The sequence below is a fragment of the Gouania willdenowi genome, chromosome 17 (assembly GCF_900634775.1).
Source record: "Gouania willdenowi chromosome 17, fGouWil2.1, whole genome shotgun sequence".
NCBI classification, from domain to species: Eukaryota; Metazoa; Chordata; class Actinopteri; order Blenniiformes; family Gobiesocidae; genus Gouania; species Gouania willdenowi.
In genome coordinates, this window is record NC_041060.1 from 18,197,949 (window position 1) to 18,212,811 (window position 14,863).

The following is a 14,863-nucleotide window of genomic DNA, read 5'->3' on the forward strand; positions in this document are numbered from 1 at the left end:
CCCAACCTCTCGATCAGAAGACAACCCCTTTACGACTTCATATTTTTGATTAAAGACAACAATACAAATGCACTTACACTTTGTCACAAAGGAAGTTCCTAATGGAAAAATAAAGTTCTTTGAATTGAGTTATCGGCCCCTGTTAAAGCCATTTATAATTTCACACCCTATTTATAGCTACATTATAAAACAATCATGGTTAAAAACTGGATTATTTAACAGGCTTTAAACATGTTTAGTTAAAAACAAATTATTATATGAATTGATGATCTTCCTATGGAATATTATACCAAAAGCTTTCTTTCAGAACAGAAACACACCTTTACTCAACTAAGCATGCAGTTAGTGGTTTTATTTTACCCAAAGTAAGAACGTCATTAGTACAGTTCTCAGTAACATACAGAGCTGAATGAAATTCATTACCAAATGACATTAAACAACACAATCTTTATTAATTTTAAAAATCCCTACAGATGTATTATTTATTAAGAAAATGTATTGCCAGATGCAAATTCTAATACTGCGGAGCATTTATGTCTGTTATTGATTTTGTTTGAGTTGTAGTTGTTGAAACGCCTGCTTTGTTGGTGTAATATGATTATTATTTTCACTGTGTAAATTGTGTTGTTATTGTGTAATCTGTGGACCCAGGAAGAATAGCTGATAGCTTATGCCAGGGGTGTCCAAACTTTTTTTAAAAGAGGGCCAGATTTAGCGAGGTGCAAATGTGTGGGGGCCACCCATTCACCCTGAAATTCTTTGAACCATCAACATCAAATGCAAATAAACTATTCTATGAATTTTGTGTTGCAAATGGAACACTTCTCATTAATTCATGTGGAACACAAATAAATTTAAATAAGTTTATGTTAAAATCACTGCCTTTTATATGTAAAGATCACAAAATGAAGAAAACATATGTCTGGGGGGGCGAAAAAAGACTTTCTGGAATATTAAATATATCTAGGTTCATGTGCAACATTACAATTTATTCACCATGAAATGCTCACTGTAAATTCAAAACATGTTAACACCAACAATTATCTTATTCAGATGTCTTGTTCAGTGAAATATAAAATTGCTTTTTGTAATTTTTTTTTTGTATTTTATTTTTTACTGTGGTCAATGATGCCGGCGGGCCAGTGGAAATTTGAACACGGGCCGCAATTGGCCCCAGGGCCGGACTTTGGAAATGCCTGGCTTATGCTTAAAGCTGATATCCGGAGTTTCTGAGAAATCTATGTTTAATGTATGACTGATTCTTTTGAAATGCAAAACAATACCTAACTAGTCTTTTACTATGGTCTACTGCTGGTGGTCATTCATATACATTATTGTATATAAGACCCTCTTACCTGACCCATAGACCTATATCAATGTGAACCTATGCGACCTTGTTATATTCCACGGTGAGCAAAGAAAAGTAGAGGCGTGGCTTCTGGTTGATTGGCAGAGGCAGTGAGAGGAAGTGGAGCTGTTTAGGGCGGGACATCGAGACTTTTCTCTGAAACTCCGGATATTAGCTTTAAGCTAATGGGGGTCCTAATAAACAAACAAAAAACTTAATTTCAAGTGCAGTGATTGGTGATTTTCAAGGTTGTATTGAGGCATCCTGATGCATTGCCTTTTTTTTTCATTTTTAATTTAAAATGATCAAGTTGAACAGTTAAGTGTTTTGATTTAGTAAGTATACATAATTGTAAAATATTTTGGAAAATTATTAATTCAATATTTTAATTAAATTGATTAAAGCATTAAATGTTTGTTTTTAAATCTTACATGTGGTCCTTAAAATCCTTTCCCATAGGATTCGCGGACCTCAGTTTGAGAACGTGTGTGTGTGTGTGTGTGTGTGTGTGTGTGTGTGTGTGTGTGTGTGTGTGTGTGTGTGTGTGTGTGTGTGTGTGTGTGTGTGTGTGTGTGTGTGTGTGTGTGTGTGTGTGTGTCCACGGCTCGTCCACTATAGTTGTGCACGCCTCCTTCCTGCCCCTTTACGCACGCGTCAGAGCGCACGGAGGGCGCACCGCTCCACTCTCCTCTCCTCGTTGCTCTCTGCTGTTAGTTGCGCGCAGCAGTGTCTCGGGGACAGGAGGTGTTCATTTAGCTGGTGTGGAAATCCTTCTGTCAGTTTCACCGACGCCGATGTTTCAGTCAGTCAGTCACTGAGTCTCAGCGAGCGGACGGAGCGCAGGAGTGACAAAGCCGGTCCATGTGTGGAGATCTGCGGCTGGTTTTTTTGTGTGAAATCTCCTGATTTCTCTGTTAAAAAACCTGGAAGTATCTCAGTGCTCTGTGGTGTCAGAAGTGGAGATTTGAGTACGAACCAAAGGCGGATTTCACCTGTTCACTGATCGTTTCATTTCTTTCTTTTTTTTTTTTTTTTAATTTTTTCAAAATTTGGATTATTTATTTATTTATTTTCCAGAAAATGGGAAGTTGTTCCCTGACAGACTCGGTGCTGTAGTGCAGGATGCTGCTACAACAGGCACATCTCCCACTTTGAAACACATTGCTTTTTGCTTCCCGCTACTTGGACGGATAAACCCTGCTTTTATTCCTCGTTTTCTCCTGACCCTTTTCTTGTTTTTTTGATTTTTCCTGCTGTACCATCTGATAAGGATGCGTAGTGGATTGCTATTGTTCCTTTTCACCCAAGTCATCGCGGTTTCTTCGTTGACTCAGACTGGTAGGTGTTGAATGGACGCACGCTGCTTGACAACAGGCAGCTGAGCTGAGTATTGATCCATTTTTGCATCATTTTTTTTTTATTTATTTTGCGCCATTGTTACCACTCACCTGTTAAGCTTTTCCCTCTGAGATTATAGTCTGCAGGTAATACAGTTACCATCAGACAAACGCATCAAATAATGTGCGCAGAAAGGCTGTCATTATCCCAATAATAGCGCAGATCAACAGAAAATAAAACCAATTACCTTCCATTTGTGATTGTAACAATAATATGCAGATATTTCACATATAGCATTTGACTATATATAGTTATTTCATGGACTGTGTTTGCGCATTGTGTGCCAGACTAAATGCATTTTAATAACCCAGTGACAACAATCAGTCACTTGTTGTTTGCTGATAAAGGTGGCACACTGCACCTTCACACCTTTAAGGAGGCAAAGCTCTCACTTTACACCGCACCTTTAATGAAGTTTTGCCACCTGTTTATTTAAGCTGTCAGCCTCCAATATGGGGAATTTAATTTGATTATACATGTGTTTATGATCAAGGTTTTTGTTAAACAGAATACACACAATCTGCGAAATGATTATTTATTTAGTTTATTGTTTTGTTTTTTTTTAAACGCATATTAATTATAAAACAGTTTGCAACTCGATGAAATTGTGTTTTTTAATTGAACAAGTTAAAATTCAAACAAAAAGGCACATTTCACACTGAAAGATAACAACAAAAAAAAAGACAACAATGAAATGAACCAAGGGGCAAAACAATAAAGTAAAACAATATATTGGGCTATTTAGCTGAAATCATGTGTTTTGTTTTGTTTTTTAACACAGATTTTTTTTGTGACTTACAAACACTCCCCGCCTTGTGTTTTTGGTGCAGATAAATGCGGGGGGAGCATAGAGATCCACACCGCAGACTACCTGACCTCCCCGGGCTACCCGGGGGCATACCCGCCCTCCCAGCAGTGTGTGTGGGTCATAACCGCGCCTGAAGCGGGTCAGAAGATCCTCATCAACTTCAACCCGCATTTCGACTTGGAGGACAGAGACTGCAAGTAAGAGTTCACACCTTAACCTTTTCCCTCACTCCTGTCTCCCAGTCCTCCCACCCCCACCTGTGTGTGGATCCTGCCTGGATACAGTGGGAAACTCTGCCCCCTACTGGTTAAAAAACGCACATGTGTTGACTTCATGGCAAAAGGTTCAGATAGTGTTAACTGCAGCAACTCCACATTTAGATGGTATTTTATTGGTTTTGTGAGCATTATTTGATGTGAGAGTTTTCCTGTTGGGATTTTGGTTCTGAAGACGGTGAAAGTGAACTTGATTTTTCAGATCATAAAATGCTGCTGTGTCAGGTTTTCCCCGAACAAAACCAAATCATGCATGAACTCCTTTTTGATCCTGATGTGGTGGTTTATTCATTATTTATTTGTGGGATAATCTTTTGACAAATTATGGTAAAACACAGATACTTAAGGGGGATTTAACACGTTTTCTCATGCAGTGATGGAACAAACCAATATTAAAAGTTAAGATAAGTCTTTATTGTCATTGCATAATCATATTAAGTACAACATACAATGAAATTGGACCACAGTCCCCCTTGATGCAAATCACATTTTGTTCTCACACACTATATAAATAAATTGTATAAAAAAAAGGTGCAAAGAAGCAATTCATCGATCATTTTTCAGAATAAAAAAACATATGAATAATAAATGATGAAAGAAGTTCAGTGTGGGTCCATCAGGAGTAAGCAGTTTTCATTCAGAAGTGATATTATTTGCACTGTTGGAGCCTATGATAGGGCTGGGCAATACATCAAGATTGAAGATATATCAAGTTTTCTATTTTAGCGATATAGAAAATGACAATATTGCCTATATCGAGATATCTATATTTTTTAAACTTGTTTTAATTCATACAATCACACAGTACAAATCACATCATATACGTATTTAATATTATTCATAGAGTACAGTCAAACAGTGTCCTTTACAATTTTTCAATATTTCGGAGATACAGTATATATTTTTAAAGCTTATTTTGTGTAAAAATACTCATTTTAGGAGTCGCTGTTTTCGTTACTTCTCAGAACAGCATGAAAAACGCAGTTTTATGGATTTCTGAGTGCGTCCTCACCCAAATTTTTCCCAAAACAAGCCACATTACAGAACTCACTCACATGTGCTGTCCTTTAATGGAGAAAAAGCCAAAAGTGGCACATATTGTGCAGCTGTTTTTGATAAATATGTCTGTGTACTTTATTGAGTTAAAAATATCAAGATTAATATTGTATATCGCCATTTTGAGAAAAAATATTGAGATATGAGTTTTGGTCCATATTGCCCAGCTCTAGCCTATGATGGTTACAAATGTGTTATTTACACCATTTGCATGGGAAAAAAAACTGCTTTTGCAAATACTTTTTGTTGGATCAAAACAGTCGTATGTTATTTTCATGACTCATTTAACTGCCTGAAGCAAAGTTTTATGTTTTGTTTTGTGTGCTTTGTGCATGGTTTGGACCGAACTTGTAGCTATACAACATCCAAACAAACACACAACTCATAGTGTTCCTCTGTGACACACACAACCACACACACTCAGTTATGTGTGTCCACACAGCAGCCCCATGTGTTGCTCTCCTCCATAAATAAGCTTATTTTTATGGCGGCTTCGCTGTCCTTTTTTTTTTAAAAGCTCCATAAATGGCTGGTGTGTAAATCACATGCTAGCTGTCCAGCACTGTCTCACAGATGGGTTCCTCCAATACTATCGGATCGCGTTTCACCGCCGAGGGACAAATAAACCATCGGTGCTCAGGACAGATAATGGGGATTGTTTTTCTTTTCTGTAGAATACACCCCCTTTCACTTCGTTACGAGCTTTCGAGACCTAATTATGCAAAGGCAATAAGGTTTTTTCAATAATAACCATGTGATAACCCAGAGAGCTATAAAAATATGAGAATACAGTTTAAGTACTTAATGAAATGTCATAAATCCTGGTGATAAAATATCAAGACAGCAGTTGGCAGTGTAGTACACCACCCAGCAGAGTGTTATTGTCTCCCTAAATTACTTTTCCACAGGTTAATGCGCTGAAATGAGGCAGTTGTAAAAGAAAATATTATACCACCGTAAGGGTTTATCATGAGATAATGGTTTTATGATGCGATTCGAAAGAGCTGATGCATCATTGGCTCAAAGAGCAAGAGCGTGTGCATGAAAAACTGAAGTGTGGAAAGATGGAAAAATGAAAGTTTAAAATGTTTGACAAATATTGTGAGAGCTGTACAAAATTCTAGGAAAAGTAAATGTGTGATTTTTGAATTAGTGGTAGGCCTGGGCAATATATCGTGATTCAAGATATATCAAAATTTCTATTTTGGCGATATAGAAAATTGCACTATCGCCTTTCTCGATATATTTAGAGCTTATTTTGTAATAAAGTATGTTTTAGGAGTCGCTGCTTTCACTACTTCTCAGAACGACATGAAAAGTACAGTTGGATGGATTTCTGAGTACGTCCTAATTAACCAGACCTGCCCATCAACAAACTACACTACAGAACTCACTCACACATGCTGTCCCTTATTGGAGGAAAAGCCAAAAGTGACACACATTGTGCTGCTTTTTGCATTAGCAAGTTTAACTCAGAATTGACCATTCATCCATTGCCCCTGCTTCACCCTCCCCATTTGGCTGTTTCCTTGAAGGCTTCTACTTTGCTCGATTGGTTTCATTATTTGTTGTGTGAGTTGATGTTGGATGGTGATGGGGTGCAGCTCGTAGCTCTCTAACTTGGCAGGGATCCCTGTTGGTTTTGGGAGCCCGTCAAATGGTGGAACTGCCCAGGAAGATGGCTTCTAAGCATCTGGCAAGACTTTGATTCTGCTCTTATTATCCTGAGATAATGTCTTAGTTTTATTTTTTGCTGAAAGGGCCCTAGAATGTGATTGGAAACAGCAACAGAATATTGTGTTTGACCAACAGAATATTGTGTTTGTCCATTACACACACACACAAGCAAGTATCTCAGCTTGATCCATCCATGCATGGATGTTTGGATTCAAACCAATAGCTTTCTTGCAACTAACAATCCCTCTACTGTGTGGGAACTCTGCAAACATTTGATAAAAATTGATAAAACATCAATATTTTCTTCAGTTTTGGACAGAAGTGAATATTTATCCCCATGTTTACAAAATTTGTATCCGCTCTGAGCTTCTCTCTGCCGATCCATGAGCAGAGCTCAGGAAGCTTTGGGAGTTTTGCACCAGTGATTGTGAGTGGGAGGGGATTTTTTTTTGTCTACCAGGGACCTTTTGATCACATGCTCTCGTCTCTATATCCCTGACTCATGGCCCCACGATCACACGGTGACACTTCCTGATTTACAAACACAGTTCATGTGCCGATACAGATGCATGTTTTTATGTAATCAATTTATTCTACAGTTATAGTCATACATTTTTCAGCTAATCCTCAAATGATGTTTGATAGACTGTAGGTTGTCGGATAGATAGGAGTTTGGCTTCATTACAGTGACTCCCTTATTAGAAATGTTTTAAGTAGTTATAATTCCAGCAAGTTCATTTCGTCTTCTTTTTCAATAAATAATCTGAACAAATGAAACTTCAAGATATTATTAAAAAAGAAGGCAAAATGAACAGGAATTACTACGCGGAAATCAAAAATACATCAAAGTGATCAGCAGACGCCTCTGAGGAAGACTGGTAGTTGACAGTCGAAGCATGTCATGAGATCAAAGAAAATGTCCTTTAGTAGTTATGCTGCTTAAAGCTGACATTTATTCTGATGTTGTGCAGCTATTTTAGCTTTGTTTGCTACGATAAACAACAAGTAACAAATCTCCTCTTTGACAGTTATTGGCAGTTTTTGTGGATCAATAATCTTGATCAGGGTACAATGATCATTCACACTTTAAAGGCTTGAAAAAAATTCCCATCCCCATTCATAACAATATAGTAGATCCAAAAGTACAGTATGGACACCCCATTTTTCCCTAAAAATCCCAATGAAATGCGCAATCGGTATCCGATCCAGATAAAACTTGGAGTAATTGAAAAACAATCCTGACATACTTGAGTCAAATTTTATAAAGATCGGTCAATTATGAACTGAGATGTTATTTTGTAATTTCTTCAATGATGAGAGATAGGTATTTTTAAGCTTTTAAACTGATCCAGAATCAGTATATTTATCAGTATCCCCTTCAAAAGTTAATGGAATCTCCCATTGCATAAATTCTATCTTTGTTTAAAGTTTTGTAAAAATCTGTTCAGCACTGCTGACGTATTCCTGCAAACAAACAAACGCCGCTGATAACATTACGTCCTTGTCAAAGCTAATAGGAGAAGAGCTTAGATTACAGTTAATTTGCTCATTATTGCTCCTTTTCGCACTGAATGTTAGAATGATTCTTAGTAGACTACTTCTGCCAATGCTAAACTTTAGCTTGTTTGAAAAAGACCGTTCTGTTATCAACCAACCCTCAGGCAAATATAGTTGGCAACCCCTGTTGTACAGAAAAAAACGGGCATGGAAAATAATTAGAATTCTCAGAAATGACATAAATGTAGTGTCTTTAATGAATTACAGAAGTGAAAACAGAAATTTCCCTACTCGGAGCTCTTGGCGGCTGTGCCAATAAAAACAAATTGAAAAAAACCAACAGGAACCATCAAACGCAGGCTGGATGCTAATGCTTCTATCACGAGTTATCTGATAGATTATATTACTATTTACAAAAGCACTGCTCTTATCTTGACAACCTCATTATATTTTGCTTTTATAGTGTTTTGATCAGCTACATAATGATTTAGTAGCAAGCCAGTCTGCTTTAGATCACTGGCCTGTTTTGGTTTCCAATTCCCACTTCAAAAAACAATGAAAATCATTGTTCTAAACAAACAGCGACTCCATTCCTCTGTCATGGGATAGCGTGTCCCAGTTTGCCCATTTCTCCCAGTCCCCTAATCAAATTATTGGACCAAAATGGAACAAACATATTTGGCTGCTGTAAAAGTAGTCTGTATTTAACTTTCCAAATAGAGAAACCAGACCACACACTGGCTGCATTTCCAACATCTGCGGCAAAAAAAAAAAAAAAAAAAATCCAACTAAGCTCATGACTCAGCGTTTGCATGTAGGATCTCTAATTAGATTAAATCTGAAGCAGTGTTCATCAAGAAAGATATGCTAAAGTTAGATGATCCCCAACAAAGTGGGTTTGACCTGATGTTATAAAAAAATCCTTCTAAGCATATTTAGGGTCAATTTTCATATTCAAATGCTGAATTTTTGATGCCTGCAGTTCTGGAAAATAGTTATTCTGGGTGATATTTCTAACGTCAACCTTTTAGTCACACCAACTCTCAAGTGACAAAATCTTTATTCGGCTAACAGACGAGAACCAGTAACCCTTTTCCTCAGATACGTTTGGATCCGTCAGCTCGGCCTCTGCAGCCAATCTGGAACGACAACAGAACGAGCCTTGTCTCACATCCACGTCAGAAATAGCGTGGCTGACAAAAGTGGATCCCTGCAGAGAGCGGGAAAATAGAGCAGAGACACGGGGACAGAACATGCGTCGGCGGTCGGATAATTCGGGACATCTTTTCAGGAGTTGGCCGAACTGTTTCCCTCCCACATGAGGCTTGTACTGGCACAGTTTGCTCCTCACACTTGGAAACTTTCTGTCAGTTACAGTATGCTTCGTGGGAACTCTGTGATGCACTTGCACACATTGATACCGGTGCGTTTCGTTGACTGTTCTAGCTTAGTCATAGTGTGTCAGTCTCCCCACAGACACAGGAAGTCAGTGTACTGGATCCAAACCGCGACCTTGTCTGTGTTTTATGAAACTGCCTGGTTGCTGTCAGTGGTACTGTCACATGGTAAGTTCAAAGCAGTTGCCTAGCAATCTTTGACTCCTTTGGCTTTTTTTAAGGCAACTAGAAAACAGTTTTTGATAACCATATAAACAGGATGCTTATTATTTATTGATGACTAGAACGATATTGTGTGATATTGCCAATATTAATTTGCAAAGTGAAAATATTGGTGCCAAAATGTTGAATAAGGCAAACTCCAACACTTAAGTTTGAATTGCTTAACTGTTTGCATATCATTATTCTAATCCATTCTTGGATTTTATGTGTTAAATGGAACAAACTGCCAGTAGAGCTGAAGTCAGCATCCAATGTGAACATTTTTAAATCAAAGTTAGGCACTTTTTTCTCTACTGCGTATGATTCAGAGAGAGATTTTTGGTCATGTTGTTGATATAATGTGTTTGTGGATGATTTTAATTGATTTTACTGATGATTTTGAATGTTCTGATTGATTTTAAGCTTTTGAATGTTTTATCATTTAAAGCACATTGAGTTGCCTTGTGTATGAAATGTGCTATACAAATAAATTTGCCTTGCGTAACATTTTGAAAGAAAAAAGCAAATAAAGCTTTAAGCATTTGGTAATAGACAAAAACAGAACAGAATTTCCTTATACATGTAAAGTTACATAACCCAAGACCATTAAAACACTGTCAAATTTGTTTGCATTGTGTTGTTTCATGTGCAAGTCAAAGACAGAGGATTGTCAAACATTTATTAGATTTTTTTCCATGAGCACATGTTATAATCATTGACAAAAGGGTTTTAAATCCTGTTAATATGTTTAATAAACAACTTTTCATATTTGCAACATGTTAACACACAATAGACGTGGTTGTTTTAACATTTTAATCATCAGAAAGTGCAGGGAGCTTCCAACCTCAGCAAAATGTCTTATAAAGTCAAACAAATGAACAGCTCCCTAAAGTTTTCTACTGTAAATGTGAAGTTTTCCAAAAAATGTAATATAACTAAAATATTATTGAATCTTTCATTTATCTTTGAAGATTAAACAAAAAGGGCAGGGAGTTCCCAGGGCCAGCATCAACTCTTATAAAGGTAACTAAACATTTTCATTAATAAATATCTTCCTGAAGTGTTATAAAAACAAAGTTAAATAGAATTTGCTCAGAAATGTGAGTCTCAAATTGTAGTCCCAATTGTGCAGGACTTCCCTGAAGAATAAGATGCACTCAAAGTTGGGACTTCGGATAAAAAAAAAAATATCTGATGCCGAAATGTGTCAAAATGCAGAATATTCGTGCCGATAATTGGCATTTCTTTCTATCCTTAGTGAATACAGCCTTACTCTCAGAACAGAACCAGTTAGTAAAAATGAGAACATTTGTAAGTGAAAGAAAACCCCATAACTTGAAGGTAGGCAGGCTGAGGGAAAGCCTCAGGTAATTACTGCAGTAAATCACAGAATAAGTGTTAGAGCACCTCATTATCATAAATAACAGCGGCAGTAGTATGTGGAGGGGCTTTTCTAGTTGGGAGAACTGACATTTCAAGGACACACCAAACAAATCTTCATTCTGAACCAGAGAGGCTGGAGGGGGAATAAGAAGGAGGGAGAAACACAGAGGAAGAGGCTATAAATTCCTCCTGAGTGTCCCTTTTGGTTTGTCTGAAGGCGTAAAACGCTCCACAGTTAGTCAAAAAAAAATGTTTCCTACAGCAGCAGCGGCAGCAGTCACAGGACTGACATAGGCAGAGCTCGGAGGCATCACATGTCCTGCAGCAGAGATTCAGGGGATTTTGGCTGTGTGACGGTCTGCAGGGAGGATTCTGTGCACTCAACGTAACGCTGAAAGCCTGAAAGAAACATGGCGTATGGACAATTACTTTTTAGAGTGACAAATGCTGAATATGAGATGGAAATGAATGGATCATAATGGATGCTATTCATGCGATAACTGAATAGAAGACAAATACATTTTTGAATAAATGAGTATTTAATTTATGGCTGATTTGAATAGATGTAAAATGGTCATGTGGATAGACGGTATAGTGCAGTGACAGATCTGGAATGATTGATCACGGATGGATGCGCCACAAAAATAGGGAAAGTTGATGATTAATAAATAATGAAATAGCAGAACTAATGAATTGTTGAACGAATGGATGAGCAAGTGATGGATGGTGGATAACTAAAGGACAGAATGCCTCTAGGGCGATGGTGAAAGGTTGGAAAAGTAACAAAAGGGAGTGATTCATTGGAATACAGTGATTATTTTTTACTGTAAAAGGATGAGAAAATAGATTAGAAAAGAATGGGATAAACTGTCAAGGAGAACAATGCATCCATGTATATACAAATACAACCGATGACACATGACGGCATGGACAAATATAACATGTTGCTTCCTCTGAAAAACATAAAAAAACATCCGTCAGCAGACATGTTTAGCTACGTTTTTGATACCGCAGGCCAAAAATGAGCCACAGCTCAAAAATTAGCTCAAAAATTGTCTCCAAACTCAGCTTTTTCGAATGTGGCTTTTGACCAAGGTGGTATTTCAGAGCTTGTTCTGTGGAGAAAAAAATAAAAAATAAATAAAAGCGTCCCCTCCAGATGGTTGTATTTTTCTGTTCCACAGCAGCCACAGAAAACAGGAAGACTAAATGTGGCGCTGTCACAGAATGATTATCTCATGGTCTGCATCCAAGAGTGTTTGACACATGGGCCTCAGAAGGAATGCTGTTGTTTGTTCTGTGCCTTAAACTAATAAGACTATTAGTTATTTTAAATATTAAACAGTAAGGGGGCAGGTTAGGTTATTTCCTCCCTTTTTTCTGATGTCAGAATGAAAAATAGTAAGTTCTTAAGTTACATTGGTTCAGTTTGTTCTCTGTTCAATGTCTTTTTGGCAATCCCTATGTTCAAAATGACTGATTTTAGGTTTAAATATACATTAAACCAAATTTTAAAATGCTTTTCTATCTGGGCTGGGCGATATATTGTTATTAAACATATATTGAGTTTTCTATTTTGGCAAAATAGTAAATTACAATATCACCTATATCAATATACATATTTTTGGACTTTCCATCCGCCTTATCCAATGACTGATACGGACTGCAGATTTTCTTTTTTCTCTCCCTCAATTCACATCGTAAAAATTACACAAAGATGATAACAAATGGTACAAATCTCATTTTTAAAAAATTAACATTTATTGAAAAATAAAATGTTAACAATTATAAAAATATACAAAATATTTAACAAATATTAAATAACGCGAATCAGCAAACGCAGCAGCCCGCATCGGCTGATGCGATACACGTAAAAACTGCAAAAATCGGGCGATAATATCGGCAAGTCAATGTATCAGTCTATCATTTTAGCATTAGCAAATTTAACCCAGAATTGTCTTTCTCGTCAGACTTAATTTAAATTTAAATTATTGAGGTTTATATCGCCATTTCGAGAAAAAATATTGAGATAAGAGTTTTGGTCCATATCGCCCAGCCCTATATACACAGTGTATATCCAATATTTGTTTGAAAGGATGTACTGTAAATGTGTAACATTTTACTGGACACATTGTTTCAAAACAGCACAACACATTTATTGTTGATTTCTTTCTTCGACCCTACTCTCTGTTTTAATAAGGCCCTTGGATGCATTTGAAGTTGGTATGGCTGATGAAAAAAACAGAGCAACAAGAGAGAGAATATATGGTGAACATTATGTACAAATAAGAGTGTCGGGAGCTGAAAAGTTAAAGAGAGTGTGAGGATAAAGGTGCAATAGGGTTGAGATTAAAGGGGAAGAGATCAGAGGAATACAAAGAAACTTAGTGAGACAGAGGGCACGGGGCCGGTCCGTTTGGTCAATCCAATCCTGCCCTCGGTGTCAGACCTCTTGCTATTTGTCCTCCTCTGGCCGCAGGCTCTTCTGTCACTTGTTTCAACCCTTCCTTCTGGCTCCATCACTTTCTTTTTTTCCTCTGCCTCTACTTCTTTTGTTTACTTCTCACTCTCTCCTCTAAGCACTCTTTGTTATGTTTCCAGGGGCCCATGTTTGCCATATGGGCCTAATGTTTGCCTCGTTTTGCTTGATTAAAACAATGATGGTGAAGCTGATTGCTTGTAACATGAGCTTTTTCCTTGGCTAACACATTAGCACAAAGTGATGACAGCGCGTTTTGCCCACCTATAGCTGCCACAGCTGTGTTTATCTGAACCGTGTCATCACCGTGTGTGTGTGTGTGTGTGGGGGGGGGGGGGGGCTGCATTGCTCTGAGTGCATGATTTACAATTGCTCGGAATGTTTTCAATTGAGGTGGGTGAAATGTCACTGCTATTAGCATCATTAGCATCACATAGACTTCCTTTTTCTTCCAACTTTCCAAGTGAAATTGAAGGAGCTTGCATATTAATCACAGCTCAATCCAAACTAACCTCATATGGGTTCAAATGGCTACACGCACTCACTCAGTCGCTAACTTTGTTTACTAGCCTACACTTAGCTGCTGGGGATGCTGAAGCTTTCCCATGCGGTATGTCAAGACTAGCAGGGATATTTTCAATGTTTAATAGCAGTACGCTGCTTTAGGCAAGCTAATTATCTTAAAACTGCTGGCATATTTTTTTTTTTATCAAATAAATCCATAATATTGGCCTCATTGATCAATAAATCAATGAACATTTGCTTGAAAAAAAGACATGAAAAAAACGCAAGAAAAAACACTTCTATGCATCCGTTCCATTACCCTTGGAGAAGGATCGAAAGAGAGCATTAAAAACTGGTAATGGAAATGCCTGAATTTTGAAAAAATGCTCAAATATCGCTAAATGTTTTTACACTTTAATGAAGAGGTTTTTCAGACGCATTGGCATTAAAGCATATCACAGAAAGGATAATGGAAACACTTTTTCCGGAATTACACGTCACATGACAATGATGTGACGTACCTGGTCACATCACCACTTCTCTTCAAGAAAACATGGTGCGGTACGTGTAGACAGAAGACGAGACATACATTTCTTAGCATTATACGTGAAGATTATTACTGTCGGATTTGACGACAAACAACAAAGGAATACAGAGTTTTATGGAAAGGTTTGGAGCATCCATCTTTCTGCAGCAAATACTTGCGGGATGAGATTTTATGGGAGTTGCAAGGCGCATGCCCAAAACAACCTTCAATGGAAACACGTTCAAAGCGCAATTATACTTGGTCGACATTTAGAAATATAGCTTAAATTTTGCAAAAAACTTGTATTGGAAACA

At 37.4% G+C, this 14,863-nt stretch overlaps 1 protein-coding gene across 1 annotated transcript in view; it reads left to right on the plus strand.

Moving 5' to 3' along the window:
* The first annotated feature begins 2,080 nt into the window (after positions 1-2,080).
* LOC114479138 (neuropilin-1a-like) overlaps positions 2,081-14,863 on the plus strand; it is a 99,097-nt gene continuing 86,314 nt past the window's right edge. The window contains exons 1-2 of the mRNA XM_028472654.1: positions 2,081-2,686; positions 3,577-3,751. Of these exons, the coding sequence (XP_028328455.1) occupies positions 2,620-2,686; positions 3,577-3,751 (242 nt within the window). The 5' untranslated portion in view covers positions 2,081-2,619. The remainder of the gene's footprint in view (positions 2,687-3,576; positions 3,752-14,863) is intronic.